General features: G+C 47.2%; 1 protein-coding gene across 1 annotated transcript in view; it reads left to right on the top strand.

The window, feature by feature from the left end:
• Window positions 1-173: 173 nt before the first annotated feature.
• LOC126161598 (vesicle transport through interaction with t-SNAREs homolog 1A) overlaps window positions 174-22,917 on the top strand; it is a 35,614-nt gene continuing 12,870 nt past the window's right edge. Inside the window, exons 1-3 of the mRNA XM_049917545.1 lie at window positions 174-648; window positions 770-828; window positions 22,738-22,879. Of these exons, the coding sequence (XP_049773502.1) occupies window positions 561-648; window positions 770-828; window positions 22,738-22,879 (289 nt within the window). The 5' untranslated portion in view covers window positions 174-560. The remainder of the gene's footprint in view (window positions 649-769; window positions 829-22,737; window positions 22,880-22,917) is intronic.

Raw genomic sequence — 22,917 nt, 5'->3', positions numbered from 1 at the left:
TGTACCTGAATAAACATGTAAATTTCGTATAGCCAGTATTTAGACATTTTTTGAATGTATCAAAGGAAATTATAAGACAAAATTCGATGGACTCGAAGAACATATTCAAAATTTATTTTGGATTGTCTTTTTATGGCTGATACATGTACAGCATCAGCAAATAAAATATGGGCACTCGCTGTGTTTACAATATTATGTGAATTTGTCACAGATAAGAAAGAAGCTTCTGTTCAGTATCCCATTACTTGAAACAGCTGTTGAATGTCAGTTCAGAACTCCAGCGCAAATGAAAATCGTTGGTATTTCGTGGGAAAGAATGCATACAAAGTTACAAACTGATAGGCGTGTCTGTTGTAGTGTGAAGTGTTCGTAGGGAAGCTTCAGTTTCTTACTTAATTATGTACAAAAAATAGGGGTACGAATATGGTAGTGTAGATACTGTTACGTCGGTATAATTATGTGGCGAGAAAATCGGGTTTGTGAAATGTTAAAGACAAAATAGATTTGTATGGTTGTGCTATACAAATGTGACAAGTTTTGCGAAGAAAAACCTCAGGGGAATGGCGTCACTAATAGAAAGCCACGCGCAACAATATGCTGTTTTGACAGCAGATATCACAGCCAAAATAGGAAAGCTGGCAACTCATGGTGGGCTGTAGTTTCTAATTCAGTCGGGTTTCCATTTGAAATATGAATATGGAATGAACTGTGTCGAAGTGATGTAAAATTACAGCTGCACATTTAATTTTATTTCTGTTGAATGTTATAGCGGATAAAAAGAGTATTATTCAGGAGATCGAAAGACATGTCGAAGAGGCTCAAGAGCTGGTACGTTTATTTTAATATTTAAGTGTGTACAATATCGAATTCCGCAGTATTTTTCTGGTGTGTCACGATTTGGTACAGCCATATGTTTGATTGCATGCTTGCCCTGCAATCGCTACTGTTCATATTTTCACTTGGATTTGGGCATAATAGTTAAGGTTGCTGTTTTATTGGCCCAACAGATAATGCGTATCACATTTTATGTAGTAGGCACATATTTCATCCAATATCTTTTTGAATACTCTATGTACTTTCTGTTCTTTCTTTGTACTATTCAGCGTGTCCGAGAAGGAATGATCAGTGTTCTGGGATATGACACGAACAGTCATTCAAAGCAAAAAGTTTAGTAAACATGGGCTCTATAATGCATACATTAAGAGCTATGAACATTTGTTCACCTTTTCTGCCTTGAAACACATCTCTTTCACTGAACAAGCACTCATAACTTTTAAGGTATGCAACTTGGGAGCTCTTGTTTTCTAGACTTTTCGGCTTTGAATGATCATTCCAGTAGTATCCCTGAGTAGTGACCCTTATTCTTGGGACATCATGTCTTGTTTTATGGTTACAATTACAATACAAAGTAGTGAAAGTTCCTGGCAGATTAAAACTGTGTGCCGGACCGAGACTCGAACTCAGGACCTTTGCCTTTCACGGGCAAGTACTCTACCAACTGAGCTACCCAAGCACGACTCACGCCCCATCCTTACAGCTTTACTTCTGTCAGTACCTCGTCTCCTACCTTCCAAACTTAACAGAAGCTCTTCTGCAAGGTTCACAGAAGAGCTTGAGTCTCGGTCTGGCACACAGTTTTAATCTGCCAGGAAGTTTCGTATCAGCGCACACACTGCTGCAGAGTGAAAATCTCATTCTGGAATACAAAGTAGTGTTTTTGATGATTAAAATATACCAACAAAAATAGTTCTGTTTCTCTTGTTCAAAGGGCAACTAGTAACAATGAAATATTTGTATCAACAATGGTTCAAGGCAGATTGTTGTGGTTTTGCAAGCCTTTGTTTACATTTCTCTTTTTATCATAGAGCCGATTCGATTTGAATAAGGAAATGGAAGAAACTATTTCATTAGTGAATTCAACTATTTTCTGTTTAGCAATATTGGGGAGCATCTTTAGGAAAACGGAAGTGTCAGATTCCAAGCATCTGCTTTGACCCATGACATCACAAATATGGCGGAAACGACCATACAATACGACTCCGATATGGCACCTATGACATTTCGTAAACATGACAAAACACACACATTCCACAAAAAACCTAATCAAACTAACGGGACAAGTGTGGGAAATTGGGAGTTTTTGGTTTGGGACAAAAAATAAACAAATTTAGACACACACCACCATAACAAACCACACAAAACGACGAAAAAAACCGACAACACACAACTCCCCAAATTCCACTACACACATACTCTGGAATCGGACACTTCCCTTGACCTATATAGTTCAACAGTAAATCCCGGTACCGGAACACCCACAGCCACAACCGCCTATTAGAATCAAACAGTTCCCTTCACCCATATAAGTCAACAACGACACCCAATGCCAAAAAACCCACAGATACGACCACAAATTGGAATCTAAAAGTTCACACACACACACACACACACACACACACACACACACACACACACACACACACACACACGCCAAAAGGAAAGAACCTCTCCCCCCCAACCTAATCTCCCCCCTCTCCCCAAAATAAAATACCTATAAACAAAAAGTAAGCAAATCTCAATCACACACTACAACTCAACAAAAACTGCAACAAAATAGATCTTCCACAACTAAATCACAAACACACACACACTCCCCCCCCCACAAACACTACGAACCATTAACCCCCCCCCTCCTCCAGTCGCAGCCACCCACCCACACATACCACCTTCGACCCGTACATCTTACTGTTAGCTCTTAAACGAAAAAAACAAAAGCCCTCATGATCGATCTTCTGCCAACAGTACTCATCTAAATTAAGCTGAAGGTTAGAAGAGTGCCTCTTCCCCCTCACAAGAACTGACTTAACGGCCCTCCACATTCCCTCTATGATATTCGTACAAGGCCTCGTCTCATAATTTTGTAAACTTTAAACTATGGTTCAGTACTAAATGATTGTAATCCCTCTCACCCAACCCCCTATAAGAGGAAAAAGCGTCAGAAACTACAGTAGAACCTGGTTCTATAAACTCCTCAATTAACCCCACTAATTCCCTCTTAACCCCCTGCGGGTTCGGGGGTAAGAATAGGCCCGTGGTATTCCTGCCTGTCGTAAGAGGCGACTAAAAGGAGTCTCAACTGTTTCGGACTTTAATGTGATGGTCCTCTAAGGGGTTTGACCCCTCCATTTCAAAATTTTCCGTTAGTGCGTACCATTTGGGAAAGGACGCCTTACGTGGTGCATTTTACATCCATCTTGCCCTAAGATCTGGCACACCCAATATTGTCATGGAGTTGGACTTACACCAAGCTTCCAGCCACATCAGCTGCAGTGTGTTCCGGGTAGCATACGTTCCCTCCGTTGTGCACTTCCATCTTTGCCCTCGTGATATACATGGATATTAGACACCCAACATCCAGCACGGTAGCCAGTCCGTTGTGGTGGGGTCGTCATGTAACCTCTTGGTAGTTGCCCCCTCACTACACAGGGATCGCACTGCTGATGCCTAAGCTGCTACCTCCCCATGTATGCCGAGCAGTACATGCCTATCCCTCTGGGGCATCAGGACTCCCAGCAAAAGCCATCCTGCCAGGTGGTCTTTGCTTTGGCTGGGTGGCGCCCGTGGGGAGAGCCCCTGGTCGGAGTGGGTGGCATCAGGGCGGATGACCCGTATTGAAGCGTGGTACATCATCTCTCGCTGGTGGGCCTCCACCAGCAGTCTTAAGCGATAGAGGTCTAACCTCAATGGCAAGAAATATGATCAGAGATCATTTCCCTCCCTGGCCACTCCATGGGAGGAACGTATGGCTAAAGATGGCAGTGAAGATTATTCACCCCGGTACCTCGTCTGCACGCAAGTTGATGGTGAATCATTTATGTCGACGAAGCCTCAGTTTTTTGTGGAGCATATAGAGGACAAGTTTGGGGAGGTGGAGGGCTTGTCCAAAATGCGCTCTGGTTCAGTTATAATCAAAACAACATCCTCTGCCCAGGCATGGAGGTTGCTCGCTTGTGACAAGTTGGGGGATGTTTCAGTTACCATAATGCCCCATAAGAGTCTAAACATGGTCCAGGGTATTATATTCCACAGGGATCTTCTTCTGCAGTCAGACGATGAACTATGCGCCAACCTAGAACGACGAGGTGTTCACGTCGTCCGGCACGTCCATCGGGGTGCGAGGGATAATCAGGTAGCCACCAGTGCCTTCATCTTGGCCTTTGAGGGTGATATCTTACCTGAAAAGGTCAAGGTGATGGTTTACCGCTGTGATCTGAAGCCATATATCCCTCCTCCGATGCGGTGTTTTAAATGCTGGAAGTTTGGGCATGTGTCACCTCGATGTACTTCCGGCATCACGTGTCGAGATTGTGGACGTCCTTCGCATCCCAATACTCCATATGCCCTGCCTCCCATCTGTGTTAACTGCGGAGAACACCATTCCCTCTGCTCGCCAGACTGCCGGGTATCCCAGAAAGAACGGAAGATCATGGACTATAAGACCCTGGACCACCTGACCTACACTGAGGCCAAGCAGAAATATGAGAGGCTACATCTTGTGCCAATGACGTCAACCTACGCCGCTGCTGCAACAACGGTTCTCCCGTCTCCCGTGTCGTCACATACGGTTGGCTCTATGATCCGTCACAATCCAGTGGCCCCCTTGATTATGGGGGGGGCACTTCACTCCCTGTTGCTCCTGCTCCATCTACTTCAGGGGCAAACCCCCCCCCCCCCCCCCCCCCCAACCATCAGGGACATCAGTTCCCGCTTCCCAGCCGGAGAAGTGTAAGACTTCTTTGGCTCCTTGCGCCATGAAGGGGTCCCTTGTGGACCTCCCTTCGCAAGTTCCGACCTGCGGAAAAGCGGACACCCATAAGTGGCTGAAACAACCACCGGTTGCTGGTCGTAGGGCCTCACGGTCGTTGTCCGTCCCTGAGACTGACCCAGTGAAGCCCTCCCAGTCTGAACAACCGAAGGCACAATGCAAGAAGCAGAAAAAGAAAAAGGTTCCCAAGAATCCTGACATTGTGGTGGCACCCGTCCCACCGCTTCCTACAAGCTCCGCGTCTGAGGATGAGGTCGAGATTCTGGCGTCTGCTGAAGACCTGGATCTCGCCGGACCCTCGGACGCAATGGATGTCACTCGCATGGATACTGAACCGGTGGCAGCAAGTGACCCAGCGGCGTAATCTGCCTCTCCAGTCCCTTTACACCTTTCTCAGCCATGGACAATGTCATCCTCCAGTGGAACTGCGGCAGTTTCTTCAACCACCTTGCTGAGCTCGGACAATTTCTCAGCCTGCACCCTTTCTTCTGCACTGCTCTTCAATAAACTTGGTTTCCAGTGATACGAACTCCCGCCCTCCGTGGCTTTCGGGGTTATTATAAGAACTGGGCAGCTTATAAAATGGTATCTGGTGGCATCTGCATCTACGTCCTTCACTCTCTTCACAGCGAGTCTGTCCCTCTACAAACACCTATAGAGGCTGACGCTGTTCGGGTGTGGACGCCACAGGCTGTTACTGTCTGCAGTCTCTATCTTCCACCGGATGGTGATGTCATGCAGCATGTCCTGGCTGCGCTGATAGCCCAATTGCCGCCACCTTTCCTGTTACTGGGCGACTTCAACGCCCATAACCCTCTGTGGGATGGGTCAGTGGCAACAGGTTGAGGCGCCACTGTTGAGCATGTATTGACACAGCTCGACCTTTCCATTTTAAATGATGGTGCCTTCACACATTTCAGTGTGGCCCATGGCACGTACTCAGTCATCGACCTTTCGATCTGCAGCCCTAGCCTCTTACCGTCTGTCCAATGGAGTGTGCATGATGACCTGTGTGGTAGTGGCCACTTTCTGATCTTTCTGTCACTGCCACAGCGGCACTCTTCTGGGCGCCCTTGCAGATGGGCTATGAATAACGCTGATTGGGATTTGTTCTCCTACATGACCGCTATTGCGCCTCGTTCTAATGAGGCCGTTGATGCGGTGGTTCACTCGGTCACCACCGGCATCGTTACTGCCACCGAATCTGCCATTCCCCATTCTTCTGGGTCCCCTCGGCGGAGTACTGTGCCTTGGTGGTCACCTGCGATCGCCGAGGTGATTAAAGATCGCCGGCGGGTGCTCCAGCGCCACAAGCAACATCCCTCAATAGAACACCCCATCACCTTTAAACGGCTGCGTCCATGGGCTCACCGCCTTATTCGCCATCACAAGCAGGAGTGCTGGGAATGGTATCTCTCCACCATTGCCCTCCATATCTCTCCGTTGCAGGTTTGGGCCAAGATTAGGCGCCTCTAAGGCTATCGGACCCCTGTCAGCGTCCCTGTGCTCTCACTGAATGGAGCAGTTTGTACTAACTCCGACCATTTTGCTCTCAGTTCCGCTTCTGCGAGTTACCCACTGGCCTTCTGCTCCATTAAAGAGCAGTTGGAACGTCGGAGCCTTTCATTTCACACCCACCATCCTGAATCCTACAATGTTCCATTCAGTGAGTGGGAATTCCAAATTGCCCTAGCCGCTTGCCCTGATACAGCTCCTGGGCCAGATCGCATCCATTGTCAGATGCTCAAACACCTTTCAGTGGACTGCCTCCTCGACCTTTACAACCGTATGTGGGTCGAGGGTGAGTTTCTGTTACAATGGTGGGAAAGTATTGTTATCCTCGTTTTGAAACCTGGCAAGAACCCATTGGAAGTGGACAGCTACCGCCCCATTAGCCTCACCAACGTTCTTTGCAAGTTGCTCGAACGCATGGTGAACTGGCGATTGAGTTGGGTACTCGAGTCTTGGGGCCTCCTGGCTCCGTCTCGGGGTGTGTTCCGTAAAGGCCGCTCTGCTGCCAACAATCTGGAGAGCCTGGAGTCAGCCATCCGTATGGCCTTTGCCCGCCATCAGCACCTCATCGCTGTCTTTTTTAGACATGACATGCGGAAGGCGTACAATATGACATGGCGCCATCACATCCTCTCTACACTTCATGGTTGGGGTCTTTGGGGTCCGCTGCTGATTTTCCTACGAAATTTTCTGTCGCATCGTACCTTCCGTGTGCAAGTCGCGGCCTCCCATAGTTCCCCCTGAGTTCAGGAGAATGGGGTACCACAGGGATCTGTCTTAAGTGTCTACCTGTTTTTAATTGCAATTAACGGGCTCGCTGCGGCAGTGGGATCGTCTTTCTCAGCTTCCTTGTATGCTGACGATTTCTGCCTCTACTATAGCTCCATTGGCATTGCAGCTGCGGAATATCAGCTGCAGGGAGCTATCCCCAAAGCGCAGCCTTAGGCTGTAGCGCATGGCTTCCAGTTTTCGGCTGCCAGGACCTGTTATTCATTTCTGCTGGTGACGCACTGTCCATCCTGAGCCGCAGCTTTATCTTGCTGGCGAACTTCTTGCTGTGGTGGAGACACATCGGTTTTTGGGTGTGGTTTTCGATGCCCGGATGACTTGGCTCCCACATATTTGGCAGCTTAAACAGATGTGTTGGCGGCATGTTAATGCTCTGCGATGCTTGAGCCACACCAGCTGGGGCGCCGACCGATCTACCCTCTTATGGCTCTACCAGGCGTTAATCCAGTCCCATCTGGATTATGGGTGCCAGGCTTATGGCTCAGCATCCCCTTCTCTGTTGTGGGTGCTGGACCCAATCCTTCACAGCGGGATCCGACTTGCTTCTCGTGCTTTCTGGACCGGCCCTGTGAACAGCATACTTGTGGAGGCAGGTGTCCCTTACTGCGGTTATGGTGCCAACGTTTACTGGCCGCTTATGCTACACATGTTTGTAGCTTGCCTGGGCATCCTAATTATTGTCTCCTGTTCCCTCAGTCGGCCGTCCATCTCCCAGAACGTCGGCCCCAGTCGGGTTGTACGATTGTGGTCCGAGTTAGAGAGCTTCTCTCCGGGCTTGGGGTTTTCCCTCTTCCACCTCCTTCCCCCTGCGGGTTCGGGGGTTAGAATAGGCCCGCGGTATTCCTGCCTGTCGTAAGAGGCGACTAAAAGGAGTCTCACATGTTTCGGCCTTATGTGATGGTCCCCTTTCGGGTTTGACCTCCATCTTTCTAAATTATTCCGAAGAGCGAGCCAATTGGGGAAGGGCGCCTTACGTGGTGCACTGTATCCGTCGTGCATTGAGACCTTTAGCCGGCTTTTTCGTCGTTGCAATGGTGTCCCGCTCGTTTTCCATCTCTTGGGCGAGGATACGTCCCTGTGTGCGATTCCCACGCTGCACTCTGCAGTGTTTCTTTTAACTGCGACGACGACCTTGAACAGTTTTGCACCTAAGATCCAGCACGGTAGCCAGTCCGTTGTGGTGGGGCCGCCATGTACCCTCTTGGTTGTAGCCCCCTGACAACACAGGGATCGCTCTACTGATGCCTGCGCCGTTAACTCCCCACGTATGCCAAGGAGTAGATGCCTATCCTCCTGGGGTATCAGGACTCCCGGCAACGGCCATCCTGCCAGGTGGCTATTGCTGCGGCTGGGTGGCGCCCGTGGGGAGGGCCCTTGGTCGGAGTAGGTGGCATCAGGGCGGATGACCCGCAATGAAGCGTGGTACATCATCTCTCGCTGGCGGCCAGCCGCCAGCAGTCTCTAAGCGTTCTCGGGCTCACTTTAATGCTGAAAAGTACAATCCGAAAACGTTCCCCTCTCTGGCCACGCCGTGGGAGGAGCGTAAGTCTCAGGATGGAGGTAATAGTTATTCGCCCCGATTTTTAGTTTGTACGAGAGCCGATGGGGAGTCTTTTCTCTCTACAAAGCCTCAGTTCTTCGTCGAGCATTTAGAGGACAAGTTTGGGGAGGTGGAGGGCTTGTCAAAAATGCGCTCTGGATCGGTCCTGATCCAAACGGCATCCTCTGCCCAGTCACGACGGTTGCTTGCTTGTGACAAGCTGGGGGATGTCGCTGTTACGATCACGCCGCATAAGAGTTTAAATATGGTTCAGGGAGTTATTTACCATAAGGACCTTCTTTTGCAGTCTGATGACGAGCTGCGCGCCAACTTAGAGCGCAGGGGTGTACATTTCGTCCGGCGCGTTCATCGGGGTCCGAAGGAAAATCAGATAGCTACCGGTGCCTTCATCTTGGCCTTCGAGGGTGATACGTTACCGGAAAAGGTCAAGGTGATGGTCTACCGATGTGACGTCAGGCCCTATATTCCTCCCCCGATGCGGTGCTTCAAGTGCTGGAAGTTCGGCCATATGTCTTCCCGCTGCACTTCCAGCCTCACATGTCGAGATTGCGGACGCCCATCTCATCCCGATACTCCATGTGCCCCGCCTCCCATCTGTGTCAACTGCGGGGAGCACCATTCACCTTGCTCGCCTGACTGCCAAGTCTTTCAGAAAGAGCGCAAAATTATGGAATATAAGACCCTGGACCGGCTGACCTATACTGAGGCCAAAAGGAAATATGACAGACTCCATCCTGTGAGAATGACATCCTCTTATGCAGCTGCTACGACAACTGTGCTCGCTCCATCAGTTTCGAGACTTCCAGCCAGCTCGATAAGCAGTAAGATTCCTCCTGCCCCCTTGCCTGTGGGGGGGCTCTACCCAACCGGTTGCTCCTGCACCACCTACCTCAGGAGCAACCTCCTCCCACCCGTCGGGGACGTCCGTCCCCACTTCTCAGCCGGAGAAGCGTCTAACTTCTTCGGCTACTCTCGCCCGTAAGTGTTCCCTTGGGACCCTCCCTTCCCAGGGTTCCACCAGCGGGAAGGATGACGGCCGCCAGTGGCATAAGTCCTCACCAGCGGCCGGGCGTAGGGCTTCGCGATCCTCCTCTGTCCCAGAGACTGAATCGGTGAAGCCTTCCCAGCCGGTGCACCCCAAGGTTCAGCGAGAGAAGTCCAAGAGAAAGACCTCTAAGGCCAAAGAACTTGCGGTGGCGCCAACCCCACCGCACCTTTCGCGCTCTGCGTCTGAGGATGCAGTCGAGATTCTAGCGTCCGCTGAGGACCTTGATCTCGCTGGTCCCTCAGACGCCATGGATGCCTCTCGTACGGGTACTGAATCGGTGGCAGTGAGTGAACAAGCGGCGTAAATTGCCTTCCCAGTCCTTTCACGCCTTTCTCAGCCATGGACAATATCATCCTCCAGTGGAACTGCGGCGGTTTTTTCCACCATCTAGCAGAGCTCCAACAACTTATCAGCCTTCACCCTTTCTTCTGCATTGCTCTTCAGGAAACTTGGTTTCCAGCAATGCGTACCCCCGCCCTCCGTGGCTATCGGGGTTATTATAAGAACCGGGCAGCATATGAAAGGGTGTCGGGTGGCGTCTGCCTCTATGTCCTTCACACTCTGCACAGCGAGTCTGTCCCTCTCCACACACCTTTAGAGGCTGTCGCTGTTCGGGTGTGGACGCCACAGGCTGTTACCGTCTGCAGTCTTTACCTTCCACCGGATGGTGATGTCTCGCAGCATGTCCTGGCTACGCTGATAGCCCAATTGCCGCCACCTTTCTTGCTATTGGGCGACTTCAACGCCCATAACCCTCTGTGGGGTGGGTCAGTGGCAACAGGTCGAGGCGCCATCGTTGAGCATTTATTGTCGCAGCTCGATCTCTCGATTTTAAATGATGGTGCCTTCACACACTTCAGTGTGGCGCATGGCACATACTCCGCCATTGCCCTTTCAATATGTAGCCCTAGCCTCTTACCGTCTGTCCAATGGAGTGTGCATGACGACCTGTGTGGTAGTGACCACTTTCCGATCTTTCTGTCACTACCACAGCGTCACTCTTCTGGGCGCCCTAGCAGATGGGCTATGAATAAGGCTGACTGGGACTTGTTCTCCTCCACTGCCGCTCTTGAGTCTCTCTCTAATGCCGACATTGATGCGGTGGTTCAATCGGTCACCACCGGCATCGTTACTGCCGCCGAATCTGCCATTCCCCGTTCTTCTGGGTCCCCTCGGCGGAAGGCTGTCCCTTGGTGGTCGCCTGAGATCGCTGAGGCGATTAAAGATCGCCGGCGGGCGCTCCAGCGTCACAAGCGACATCCCTCCTTAGACCACCTTATCGCCTTCAAACGGCTGCGTGCGCGGGCCCGCCTCCTTATCCGCCAAGGTAAGAAGGAGTGCTGGGAGCGGTATGTGTCCACCATTGGCCTCCATGTCACTCCTTCGCAGGTCTGGGCCAAGATTCGACGCGTCTACGGCTATCGGACCCCTGCCAGCGTCCCTGCGCTCTCACTGAATGGAGCAATTTGTACTGACTCCGACGTCATTGCCAATCGCTTAGCAGAGCATTTTGCTATGAGTTCCGCTTCTGCGAATTACCCCCAGGCCTTCCGCTCCATTAAAGAGCGGATGGAACGTCGGAGCCTTTCGTTTCGCACCAACCACCCAGAATCTTACAATGCTCCATTCAGTGAGTGGGAATTTCGCAGTGCCCTAGCTGCTTGCCCTGATACCGCTCCTGGGCCAGATGGCATCCACTGTCAGATGCTGAAACACCTTTCAGTGGACTGTCAGCGGCGCCTTCTCGATCTTTACAACCGTCTTTGGGTCGAGGGGGAGTTTCCGTCGCAATGGCGGGAAGGCGTTGTCATCCCCGTTTTGAAACCTGGAAAGACCCCTTTGGAGGTGGACAGCTACCGCCCCATTAGCCTCACCAACGTTCTTTGTAAGCTTCTCGAACGGATGGTGAGCCGGCGCTTAAATTGGGTACTGGAGTCTCGGGGCCTTCTGGCTCCGTCTCAGGGTGGGTTCCGGAAAGGCCGCTCCGCCGCCGACAATCTGGTGAGCCTGGAGTCGGCCATCCGTACTGCCTTTGCCCGCCGTCAGCACCTGGTCGCTGTCTTTTTCGACATGCGGAAGGCGTACGATACGACATGGCGTCATCACATCCTTTCTACGCTTCATGGATGGGGTCTTCGGGGCCCTCTGCCGATCTTTATCCGCAATTTCCTGTCGTATCGTACCTTCCGCGTGCAAGTCGCAGCCTCCTATAGTTCCACCCACGTCCAGGAGAACGGTGTGCCACAGGGTTCTGTTTTAAGTGTCTGCCTGTTTTTAATAGCCATTAACGGGCTCGCTGCGGCCGTGGGAACTTCTGTCTCTGCTTCCCTGTATGCTGACGACTTCTGCCTTTATTACAGCTCTACTGGCATTGCAGCTGTTGAACGTCAGCTACAGGGAGCTATCCATAAGGCGCAGTCTTGGGCTGTAGCGCATGGGTTTCAGTTTTCGGCAGCCAAGACCCGCGTTATGCATTTCTGCCGGCGCCGAACAGTCCATCCTGAGCCGCGGCTTTCTCTTGGCGACGAACTCCTTGCTGTGGTGGAGACCCACAGGTTTTTGGGGGTGGTTTTCGATGCCCGGTTGACTTGGCTGCCTCATATCCGGCAGCTTAAACAGACGTGTTGGCGGCATCTAAACGCTCTGAGATGCTTGAGCCACACCCGCTGGGGCGCCGACCGCTCTACCCTGTTGCGGCTCTACCAGGCGTTAATCCAGTCCCGTCTGGATTATGGGAGCCTGGCTTATGGCTCAGCATCCCCATCTGCGTTACGGGTGCTGGACCCAATTCTCCACAGCGGGATACGCCTTGCCACTGGTGCTTTCCGCACCAGCCCTGTGGACAGCGTACTAGTGGAGGCAGGTGTACCTCCACTGCGGTTCCGGCGCCAACGTTTGCTGGCCGCTTATGCTGCCCATGTTCTAAGTCTGCCCGGGCATCCAAATTATCGTGTCCTGTTCCCGCAGTCAGTCGTCCATCTGCCTGACCGTCGGCCCCGGTCGGGTTGTCCGATCGCCGTACGCGTCAAGGAGCTTCTCTGCAGGCTTGGGTTTTTCCCTGTTCCACCTCCTTTCCGGGCGCCTCTGCGTACACCCCCGTGGTGTGTTCCTCGCCCTTGCCTTCGGCTCGACTTGGCACAGGGCTCGAAGGACTCGGTCCCTCCAGAGGCCTTCCGCCGCCGCTTTTATTCCATCCTGGCCACGTATCAGGGCTCTGGAATTGTTTACACCGACGGTTCGCTGGTTGCTGGTCGTGTCGGGTATGCGCTAACTCTAGGGGACCATTTCGAACAACGGTCCTTGGCGGCTGGCTGCAGCGTTTACACTGCTGAGCTCGTCGCCATCTTTCGAGCCCTAGAGTATATCCGCTCCTGCTCAGGTGAGTCCTTCGTTATCTGTAGCGATTCCCTGAGCGGTTTACGAGCTCTCGACCAGTGTTTTCCTCGTTCTCGTCTGGTGATGGCTATCCATGAGACCCTGCATACTCTTGCGCGTTGCGGCCGCTCTGTGGTCTTTGTGTGGACCCCCGGTCATGTCGGTATCCCAGGCAATGAACATGTTGACCGCCTGGCGAAAGAGGCCACGAGTAAACTATCTCTGGATGTTGGCCTCCCAGAGGCTGATTTGCGGGCAGTCCTCCGCCGAAAAGTTTTTGCGTTTTGGGACGCTGAATGGCGCGATCGGATTACACCCAATAAACTCCGTGCCATTAAGGAGGCGACGACTGTGTGGCGGTCCTCCATGCGAGCCAACCGCAGGGACTCAGTCGTCCTTTGTCGGCTTCGCATTGGCCACTCCCGGCTAACACACAGTTATTTACTGCGCCGGGAGGACCCTCCTGTATGTCGCTGCGGGGCGGCTTTGACAGTGGCCCACATTCTGTTGGCCTGCCCCCTTTTAGCTGTGGTCAGGCAGACATTTGCGCTGCCTGATACGCTCCCTGCCGTTTTATCTGATGACCCTGTTATGGCTGCCTTAGTTTTACGTTTTATTAGGGCAGGGAGTTTTTATTCTTTCATCTGAGTGTTTCTGTTTTATTTTATTTTTTGTGCTGATTCTGGCCTTTGGCCTATGATTTTAAACTGATCTTTTAAGGTGTTTCTAAGTGGTTGGCTTTTCCTTTTTTATTTCTATGGTCGGCCAACCACTGTCACACACCGTGTGGTTTTAGTTCGTTTTGTCTTGTCCCTGTCTCCGTTTCTCCTGTTCTGTATCGTCTGTGATCTATTCTGTTCCTCGTTTTTATTCTCTGTGTGTGTTCTTTGTCTTTGGAACAAGGGACCGATGACCGTAGCAGTCTGGTCCCTTTCATCCCCCAAACCAACCAATCTTCCACCTCCTTTCCGGGCCCCTCTGCGTATACCCCCGTGGTGTGTGCCCCGCCCTTGCCTTCGGCTCGAATTGGCACAGGGCCCGAAGGACTCAGTCCCTCTGGAGACTTTCCGCTGCCGCTTTCTTTCCATCCTTGCCGCGTATCAGGGCTCTGGCGTTATTTACACTGACAGTTGGATGGTTGCCGGTCGTGTCAGTTATGCTCTCACTCTAGGGGACCATTACAAACGACGCTCATTGCCGGCTGGCTGCAGCGTTTTCACTGCTGAGCTGGTCGCCATTTTTCGAGCTCTAGAGTATATCCTGCTCACGTGAGTCCTTCATTATCTGTAGCGACTCTCTGAGCAGTTTACGAGCTATCGACCAGTGTTTCCCTCGCTCTCATCTGGTGATGGCTGTCCAGGAGTCCCTCTGTGGTCTTTGTGTGGACCCCTGGTCATGTTGGCATCCTGGGCAATGAACATGAACATGTTGACCGCCTGGCCAAACAGGCCACCAGTAAACCAACTCTGGACATTGGCCTTCTGGAGACTGATTTTCGAGCAGTCTTGTGCTGCAAAGTTTGCCCACTTTGGGATGCTGAATGGCGTGATCTGACCACACCCAATAAACTCCATGCTCTCATGGAGATGACGGCTGTGTGGCGGTCATTCATGCGAGCCCCTCGCAGGGACTCAGTTGTTCTTTGTCGGCTCCGCATTGGCCACAGCCGGCTGACGCACGGATATTTACTGTGCAGTGAGGACCCGCCTCTCTGTCACTGTGGGGCGGCTTTGACGGTGGTCCATATTTTGTTGCCCTGTCCTCTTTTAGCTGTGCTCAGGCAGACATTTGCGCTGCCTGATACGCTCCCTGCCCATTTAACAGATGACACTGCCATGGCAGGCTTAGTTTTGCGTTTTCTTCAGGCAGGGGGCTCTTATCACTTTATCTAAGTGTTTGTCTTTTTTTGTGTTGAGAAGGTCTACGATTTTAGACTGAGTTTTTAGTGTGTTTCTTGATGGTTGGTTTTTCCTTTTTTGTCACTATGGTCAGCCTACCACAGTCACACTCTGTGTGATTTTAATTCATTTTGTCTGGTCTCTGTCTAAGTCTTTCTTGTCCTGTGTCGTCTGTCATCTTTTCCATTGTTCGTTCTTATTTCGTGTGGGTGTTTGTATTTATGGAAAAAAGGACCAATGACCATCGCAGTCTGGTCCCTTCAATCTCACAAACCAACCAACCTAATTCCCTCTTAGACCGCCCCTCCACAACCCTAAAAACACATTCTGAACGCCCCCTCTCTGGTACAACAACCCCTTACACCCAGAGACCAACCATAGACTTACTCCTCCCATACTCCCTTTTCCCAGACTGCAACTCAGTTCACCTCCACCACAACCCCAGGCCCACCCAACTTACCCCTGTACTTAATAAACTCAGAACGTACTTCACAATAAAACAAAAACCAGTCAAGCACACTCCTCTCACTCACACCAGTCTCATGAGTGCAAAAACTGTGAGAGGATTTATAACAAAAGTAGTACGTCAACAACACAATCTCCCGCATGCCCAACCTAGACTCCTCAAACCAGGAACCGCGACGTATGGAGTGCCATGGTTATCCCACACAACACAAAACCCCTGAACACACCACCAGAGGGCACCACAAACAGCAATACAGTGACACCTACAAACACACCACAACAGCCTTACATCACGGGTCAAAGTCGATGGGTGGGATCGGACGCTTTGGTTGACCCGCATCTTTACTATTATTCTGAAAAGTAAGAAACTGCTTGGAAAAGTTTTGCATTTGTGAATATGGTTGGGATAAATCATGGAGAGTCGGGGGAGGGGGCGGGGGGGCATTAAATCTGCACTGTGAAACGAAAGATATAACCCAAAAATTACAGCAACCTGTTTTAAAGAGCCCTTTAGTAAAATCAAACTCTGTTACTGGGAGATATCCAATACTGTTTTTCTCCACCAAGCATTGTAACATGCTTGAAATTCTTTTGGCATACTGTCTAAAATGTGATCAAGACATTATTACTCAAATCTGTCCCCCTTTTCAACAGCGGCTCTACTGAGGTCAGTGAATGAATGAGAGAGGTGATGCTACTTGTAGAAGTGTCAACTGGTCCCAAGCTTGCTGAATCCGGTTCATGTCAGCATTCCATTCATTCGATTGCTTCATGTATAGCATAGTTTGCACGAAGTGAATGTGGTGGGATTGTGCATTATTGGGTCGTATGGATAAAATAGGGAATATACTTTATTCTCAGAATTTCACATGAAGAAAGTGAGTCAGAGAATATAATTCTCAGCTTGAGTAAAAGGGTGGCAGAAGTTGCTCAACGTGAAGAACATTCTCTGGATACACCAGACACCTGTGCCAATGACATTTTCAGATGTTCATCATACTAACCAAAAAGCACCTTTGTGGATCCGATTTCCCATAACATAGCTGAACTAGGAACAGTAAAAATTAAGTGGTAATCAAGGTACCAGTGTGTGTTGAGGGGACCCTTTATTGCATGCATGTGCCAGTCGTGGAACTTTCTGCACATGGACATAAATATATTAACTAAAATGGCTTTCCAGGTATCAATGTGGAGGTGATATGTAATTATAGTGACATGTTTTCTAGTATTGATGCTTCATCACATGGGTCTGTACATGATGCAAAGACATGGAGAAACTCTGACGTATAGCAGATACTAAGAGTGAGCCAGTATACTGCTTTATTTTAGGAGACAAAGGCTGTGGCATTGTAGCATAGTTAATGCTGCATTCCAGAAACCACAAGCACATGATGAGAAGACCTTCAATAGACTTCAGCATAGAATGAAGCTGTTTTGGAAAACTCAGTGGAGGAGGTGATCAAATAATTAAATAACTACGATTACAGTGACGTTTTGAGTAGTTGCCATAGTGATGAGGCTGATTTTAGTGGGGTCTTTCCATTCTCACCTTTGGAAAGAAGCTCGGGGGGGGGGGGGGGGGGGATTCAGCTGTATGTTTGGAGTGTGCAGTTTAGAATTGTAAGCAGCTTCAGTAACATAATTATGCTGTCATACAATTTGGAATTTGAGTAAGAAGGCCTTGTCAGTAAGTAATTCCAAATGAAGTTCATCACAGGAATTCAGTCTGTGTCACACAATTTAAATATTGCTGCAATCTGAGGTACTGTTTTTTTTCTGTCACTTTTGTTCTTTCTCCTAATACCAGTTGGCATATTTCAGATAAGATTTCTCACAGAACTTACAAATTTTTTGTTAATAGGTAAGCAGATCAGAAAAATTAGTAACTGGTTGATTACAAACCTAGCAGCTGTTTCTCATAATGAAACCACATGTACGTCCACTTAATACTTCACACACACACACACACACACACACACACACACACACACACACACACACACACACACACACATATATCGGATGAACATTGGGCGTCATATTCAACAAAAATTATCTTGTGTTAGGAAACTTGACAGTTCTGGTTTGTAGTAAGATGAAAATGAGGTGTAGTATTAGGAATTTGTTTGCATAGCGTGCACATCTAATTTCAGTAACAATAGAAAGTTTCCAGCATGTGAAAATTGAGTATAATCATCAGAAAATTATACATTTTCGTAAACAGACCATATGACCATATATCATCTTAACAATTTGTTGCTGCGAGTATTTTGGCTATTTGAGCGAGCTGAATGAAATGCATAAGTACGTATGTGTTCTGTGCCAGATTTGGCAACATGACATACAGTGAGAACTTGTCCAAGAAGGAGGGGAGGAAAAGAAGTACCTGGTCAGAGCAATTACTTTGAATTCTTTAAAGATATGAAACTGAGAACTTTATCTGTGTGTGTTCTCTTTCTCTGCGAATCTTCTCTGGAAAATGTTCTCTTTATTCTTATAACTCATTTCTTGAAACATGAACCCATTGGTGAAATGTCAGCTGTAAGGTTGGACGTTAATTTGGATGGTCCTGTCCCCATACTGCACACCCAGTTACCCTAAGCAGTGGTGAGACATCATACATCTATACGTGATAGTGACCCAAAAGTGGCTGAAATATGTCCCCACTGAACTCTTAGTAGTGCATGCCTGAGACATCTGTGTACCTTGTTGCTTACACTCTCTTCAGTGAAAATCATCAGATGTCAAACAATTCATGTAGTTATGCTAATAAAAGATAAAGATCATACAAACTGTGTGGAACATAACACCACCTTTTTTTCCCAAAACACCTATTTTGGCTCAGTAATGTTTCATTCTGTCCATGCTATGATTAAAATGCGTATTTAGTTTTGTGGAATTAAACTGTCCACCATTTTAAAAATAAGGGAGAGCAGTATTTTAAAAACTTACAGGCACACTGTTACTGTACATATGTTAAGATCAGCTACAGGAAAGTCACGAAAGCAGCTTCGTGCATCTTTAGTTATTTATTGAAGGGGTGTTGAGTCAGGCGTATTTTTTAGCTGGCTGCAATTTCAATTATACACCAATTAGGAATATCTTTCCTTGCGCTTAAAGTTTCTCTATCAATTCTCTTTTGTGAAAGACAGAGTAATCATTTCATTTTGTGAAAGTGGTGGGTGTCACTTCAGATGGCGCCACAGTTAAAGCTAATGTCACTTGTAACATTGGAAAGGCATCAAGGGAAAGAGTCAGAATTGTGACACCAGTGAAGCTGCACTTTCACAGATTAGGGAACTTACTCATCATTGTGGATATCCCATCTACAGGTGGGCAGACAGTATGGGAGAGACATTTTTCCACTCAGGAAAGCAGTTTTGTAATACTTTTAATTCTTCTGCTCTGCTGTAGCTATAGAGAATAATCAATCAGCTGTCCTGTCAAGTGAATGGTCCGTTAAAATTATGGGTAAGAGTGAAGTTGGGCAGTCAGTGGCAAAGAGTGTCACTGAACACAATGTGCTAGGGTTCAATATATGCTTCACAACTTGTGCCGTCCACATCGTAATATCATCTGAAGACCACTGCTTTCTTGGAGAGAAATGAGTTTGCTGTGAACGCTTCAACAATTAACCAAACCGAGTGAGGTGGCGCAGTGGCTAGCACACTGGACTCGCATTCGGGAGGACGATGGTATAATCCCATGTCCGGCTATCCTGATTTAGGTTTTCTGTGATTTCCCTAAATCGCTCCAGGCAAATGCCGGGATGGTTCCTTTGGAAGGGCACGGCCGACTTCCTTTCCCGTGCTTCCCTAATCCGATGAGACCGATAACCTCGCTGTCTGGTCTCGTCCCCCAAACAACCCAACCCAGTTAACCAATTCTATTTCAATATTGTCTCTATCTTTATTGGATATCCAATTATTTGTTTCTGTGCATATTTCTGTCGGAAGATTTTGGAGTTTCACCATACCTTAACTTAAGTAGAGGTACAGTAATGTGGATTCCTCAGATACTTCTGCCAACTGAGTGCTCGCTTTTTGTTTATAGTCTAAATTGAATCTATCTGGCGTGGCTGGCACAAATCAAGGAATTTACAGCCACAGTTAACGTCAGAGCCAACTGAGCCTCTGGTTTTATATCCTTCATTTCTCTGCCGGCCAGAGGTACCTAAACAGCTGTCAAAACAAAGTGGTACAAATTGACAGCACTCCTGACACCCATGTGTGAGGCCTGTCACAGCTTCAGCTTATCTACGAAATAACCAAAAATTGTCTCAGGTGAAGGTGTGATAGATGAAATTGATTCTGACATGAGCAACTACCTAATATTGACAGCATTTTTTCTTTTACTCGCTCCCAAATTAGCTTCTTTTGTCTTGTGTATAATTCCTCATGAAACACACAGAAGAGCATTTTGAATATCTTATGCTCTCTTAGTACTATTTCCCTAAGTGGGACCATTGAGCACCTAAAATTCAAATTGAGGGACTGTTGCTTCATTGGCTTAGTCAGGACATGCTACTTGTCTCTTCATCAGTAGGAATTAATGCCTCAAATCTACACATTTTAGGAAGTGTGAGTTGGTTGTTTGCAAGTTTCTCCTGCTTTATGAGTGAAGCTAGCGGCTTTTACTGCTGCTTTCAGAGCCCAGAAAGACTGAGGAATAGCGTCAGAGAACAGGCAATAGACAGTTTTTGATCTGATATAATCAAAAATACTTTCAATTGCTTTTCAGCCTCTTGGATGATTCCTGTGGACAAAAAGTGAATGCAAATTTTCTCATCTCTCTTGGTGCTATTTCTCATAAGAGGAGCAGTCGTATATGTAACATTCAAACAGGATCCTTGAACCTGATTTACATATGGGAATGTTAGTTTATATGTTTGGCATAGGAAAAGATCTCGTAGCAAATAAAAATACGTAGAATTTATCACCTTGTCATTTGTTCTGTGGTTTAGAACATATTTGTTCATGATTCAAAGTCATAGCAACCTGCCAAAATCTACTGACAAAGCTGAAGTTAGTTTCCAGTAGGGACTATATAAATAAGTAAGTTAATAGTTTGAACACAGTGACTCTTCACAACTTTGCTGTGAAGCTTAAAAGTGTCAAGGTGTCTAAAAATTAATGCTATAGGGAAATGAATTACATGCAGAGGAACAAAAGGAATTTAAAAATTTTGTTGGTAGTGTTTATTTTAAATACCAATTTAGCAAACTTCATTATCAGAAGTCAGATGTGCACATCACAAGCTGTCAAACAGGGTCTTAACTTCTGACGCAGGTGAGAAAATTTGTTCTTGTGGAAAGGCAAACAAAACTCTGCTTTAGGTATCTCTGAAATAAAGAGACTGTCTCTGACACTTAAATACAGTAATTATACCTGGATGTTTAGTAGGACTTCATTATTTGAGTAGCCTAAGAGGTGTCATAGGAAGTGGCAGTGTTTACAAAGTATTTTTTTGGCTTCCCAATATTAACTTTCAGACTGTTAGAAATTTATTCCAGTAAAGGACAGTTTCCTTACAGCTGTATTGTATTATTTTGGTATTTATTTCATGTATGAACAACCAATTTCAAGACAATATTGTTTTGTCTTTGGATACCAGTTAGGCATGCTTCATGAATCCAATGCCATAAATACTGTAAATGTCATTCCATTGAAGATGACAAGTATGATGAGTCTGTGACACAGCCTGATAATTTGTGTCAAAGTACCATATATTCTCTGTATCAAAATGATATTTTTGTTTTGATGCAGAGGGTAATGGGTGTCTGACATGAATTATCAAACGTTGTTGCAGAAATATTATAGGCACCTCCCTTGATGGATTTATTTATTTACTTATTTATTTGTCACTCCGTAGACCATACAGTAAAACAGTATTTTACATGTCAGAAACATTCCAGAAATGTATACCAGAAGAACTCAACAGTAAATGAGTGCTTAGTATTCCTGTAATTTAACATATTCACTTACATTGTAGTAACCCTTCTTGACAAGAAATTATTTTAACTATGTTTTAAAAGATGTTCTATTCTTCAGCCTCTTTTGGCAGTGCATTATAAAGAATGATTCCAAAGTGGATCATATGTTTTTGTATATTACTTTTTCTGTATGGCGGGACCCACAGTTACAAGTATTAAACCTGTGGTAATTGCAAGTGATTTGCTGGCCACGAAGTCTAGCTTATTCCATAAGCCACAAGGGAATGGAAGTAACTAAAAGAAGCCGTTCTAGCACCATGAGCAACATTCATTCATAAAATGTTTGTGCATCATACCTATCTAACTCATTTCAGCCCAGTAACAGTTGCAGAGATGCGTTTGATTCATGTTTTCAAATTCAACACAATTTGTTTTCTTCACATGGCGGATCAACCTGTTCGCATTGAAGCATGAATGTGAGGACTAGAGAACTTTACTAGGTATTGTGTACAGAGATTCCCTAACAACAGTCACTGTTACACTGTCATATGCGAACATGTTCTTTACTGCAGTTTCTGTGTGTGTGTGTGTGTGTGTGTGTGTGTGTGTGTGTGTGTGTGTGTGTGTGTAAGAAGGGGGGCTAACACACTACTCTGTGGTACACCTAATTCAACACTTTTCATCAGACACTCATCTGATTTTATGATTAGAATGAGCTGATGTGACATTGACAGCCTGTGATCATATTTTTCAAATATGATAATAATCAATCACTTATTTACTATCCCTTTTATCCTCACTGCCTCCAACTTACCTAAGGGAATTTCATGAGTGATTGTGCCGAAAGGTTTCGATAGATCTAAATCAGCTGCTACAACACTGCTGTTGTTATCCGTGTTTAATTGTTCCATCTGTGTAAACCATTGTCACTGTTTCTTTACTTCTACATATTGTAAATAGAGTTACTGTACTTATATTCGATTAATGAAGCATGCACAACAGCTGTGTTAAGATGTACCCAAGAGTCTGTAACATTATGTGTTCATATTTTGCAATGAATCATGTAGCACCTTTTAATTGAACATAATAATTTTTGTAATCACTCAGTATCAACTGTGTGTGTTTCTTTGTACTGCGTGGGTGCAAAGTGACAAATTCTATCTGCCTTCCGAATGTCTCTCCCTATCCTCTCTCCTTACTCCAGATCCCAAAATACACACACAACTATGACAACATTTTCACATACAAACATGTTACTATTGTGTTTGGTGGACATACACACACGTGAGAGAAAGAAAGAGAATGGCTTTTAAACACATGCTTTAATTGCAGCTTGAGCAGATGGAGCTGGAATCACGGGAGGCTGAACCTGCCATTAGACCCAGGCTGAGAACGCAGCTTGACAGTTACAGAGCAGAACTCAAAAGATTGACCCAAGAGTTTACAAAAGTTCGCAACACACAATTTGAGGATGGTAAGTGGTGTTTGTTGCTATCATTCATCAAATTTTAT

Source organism: Schistocerca cancellata, chromosome 2 (assembly GCF_023864275.1).
Source record: "Schistocerca cancellata isolate TAMUIC-IGC-003103 chromosome 2, iqSchCanc2.1, whole genome shotgun sequence".
NCBI classification, from domain to species: domain Eukaryota; kingdom Metazoa; phylum Arthropoda; class Insecta; order Orthoptera; family Acrididae; genus Schistocerca; species Schistocerca cancellata.
Note: the sequence above shows the minus strand (reverse complement) of the source record. Positions and strands in the feature narration are given on the sequence as shown.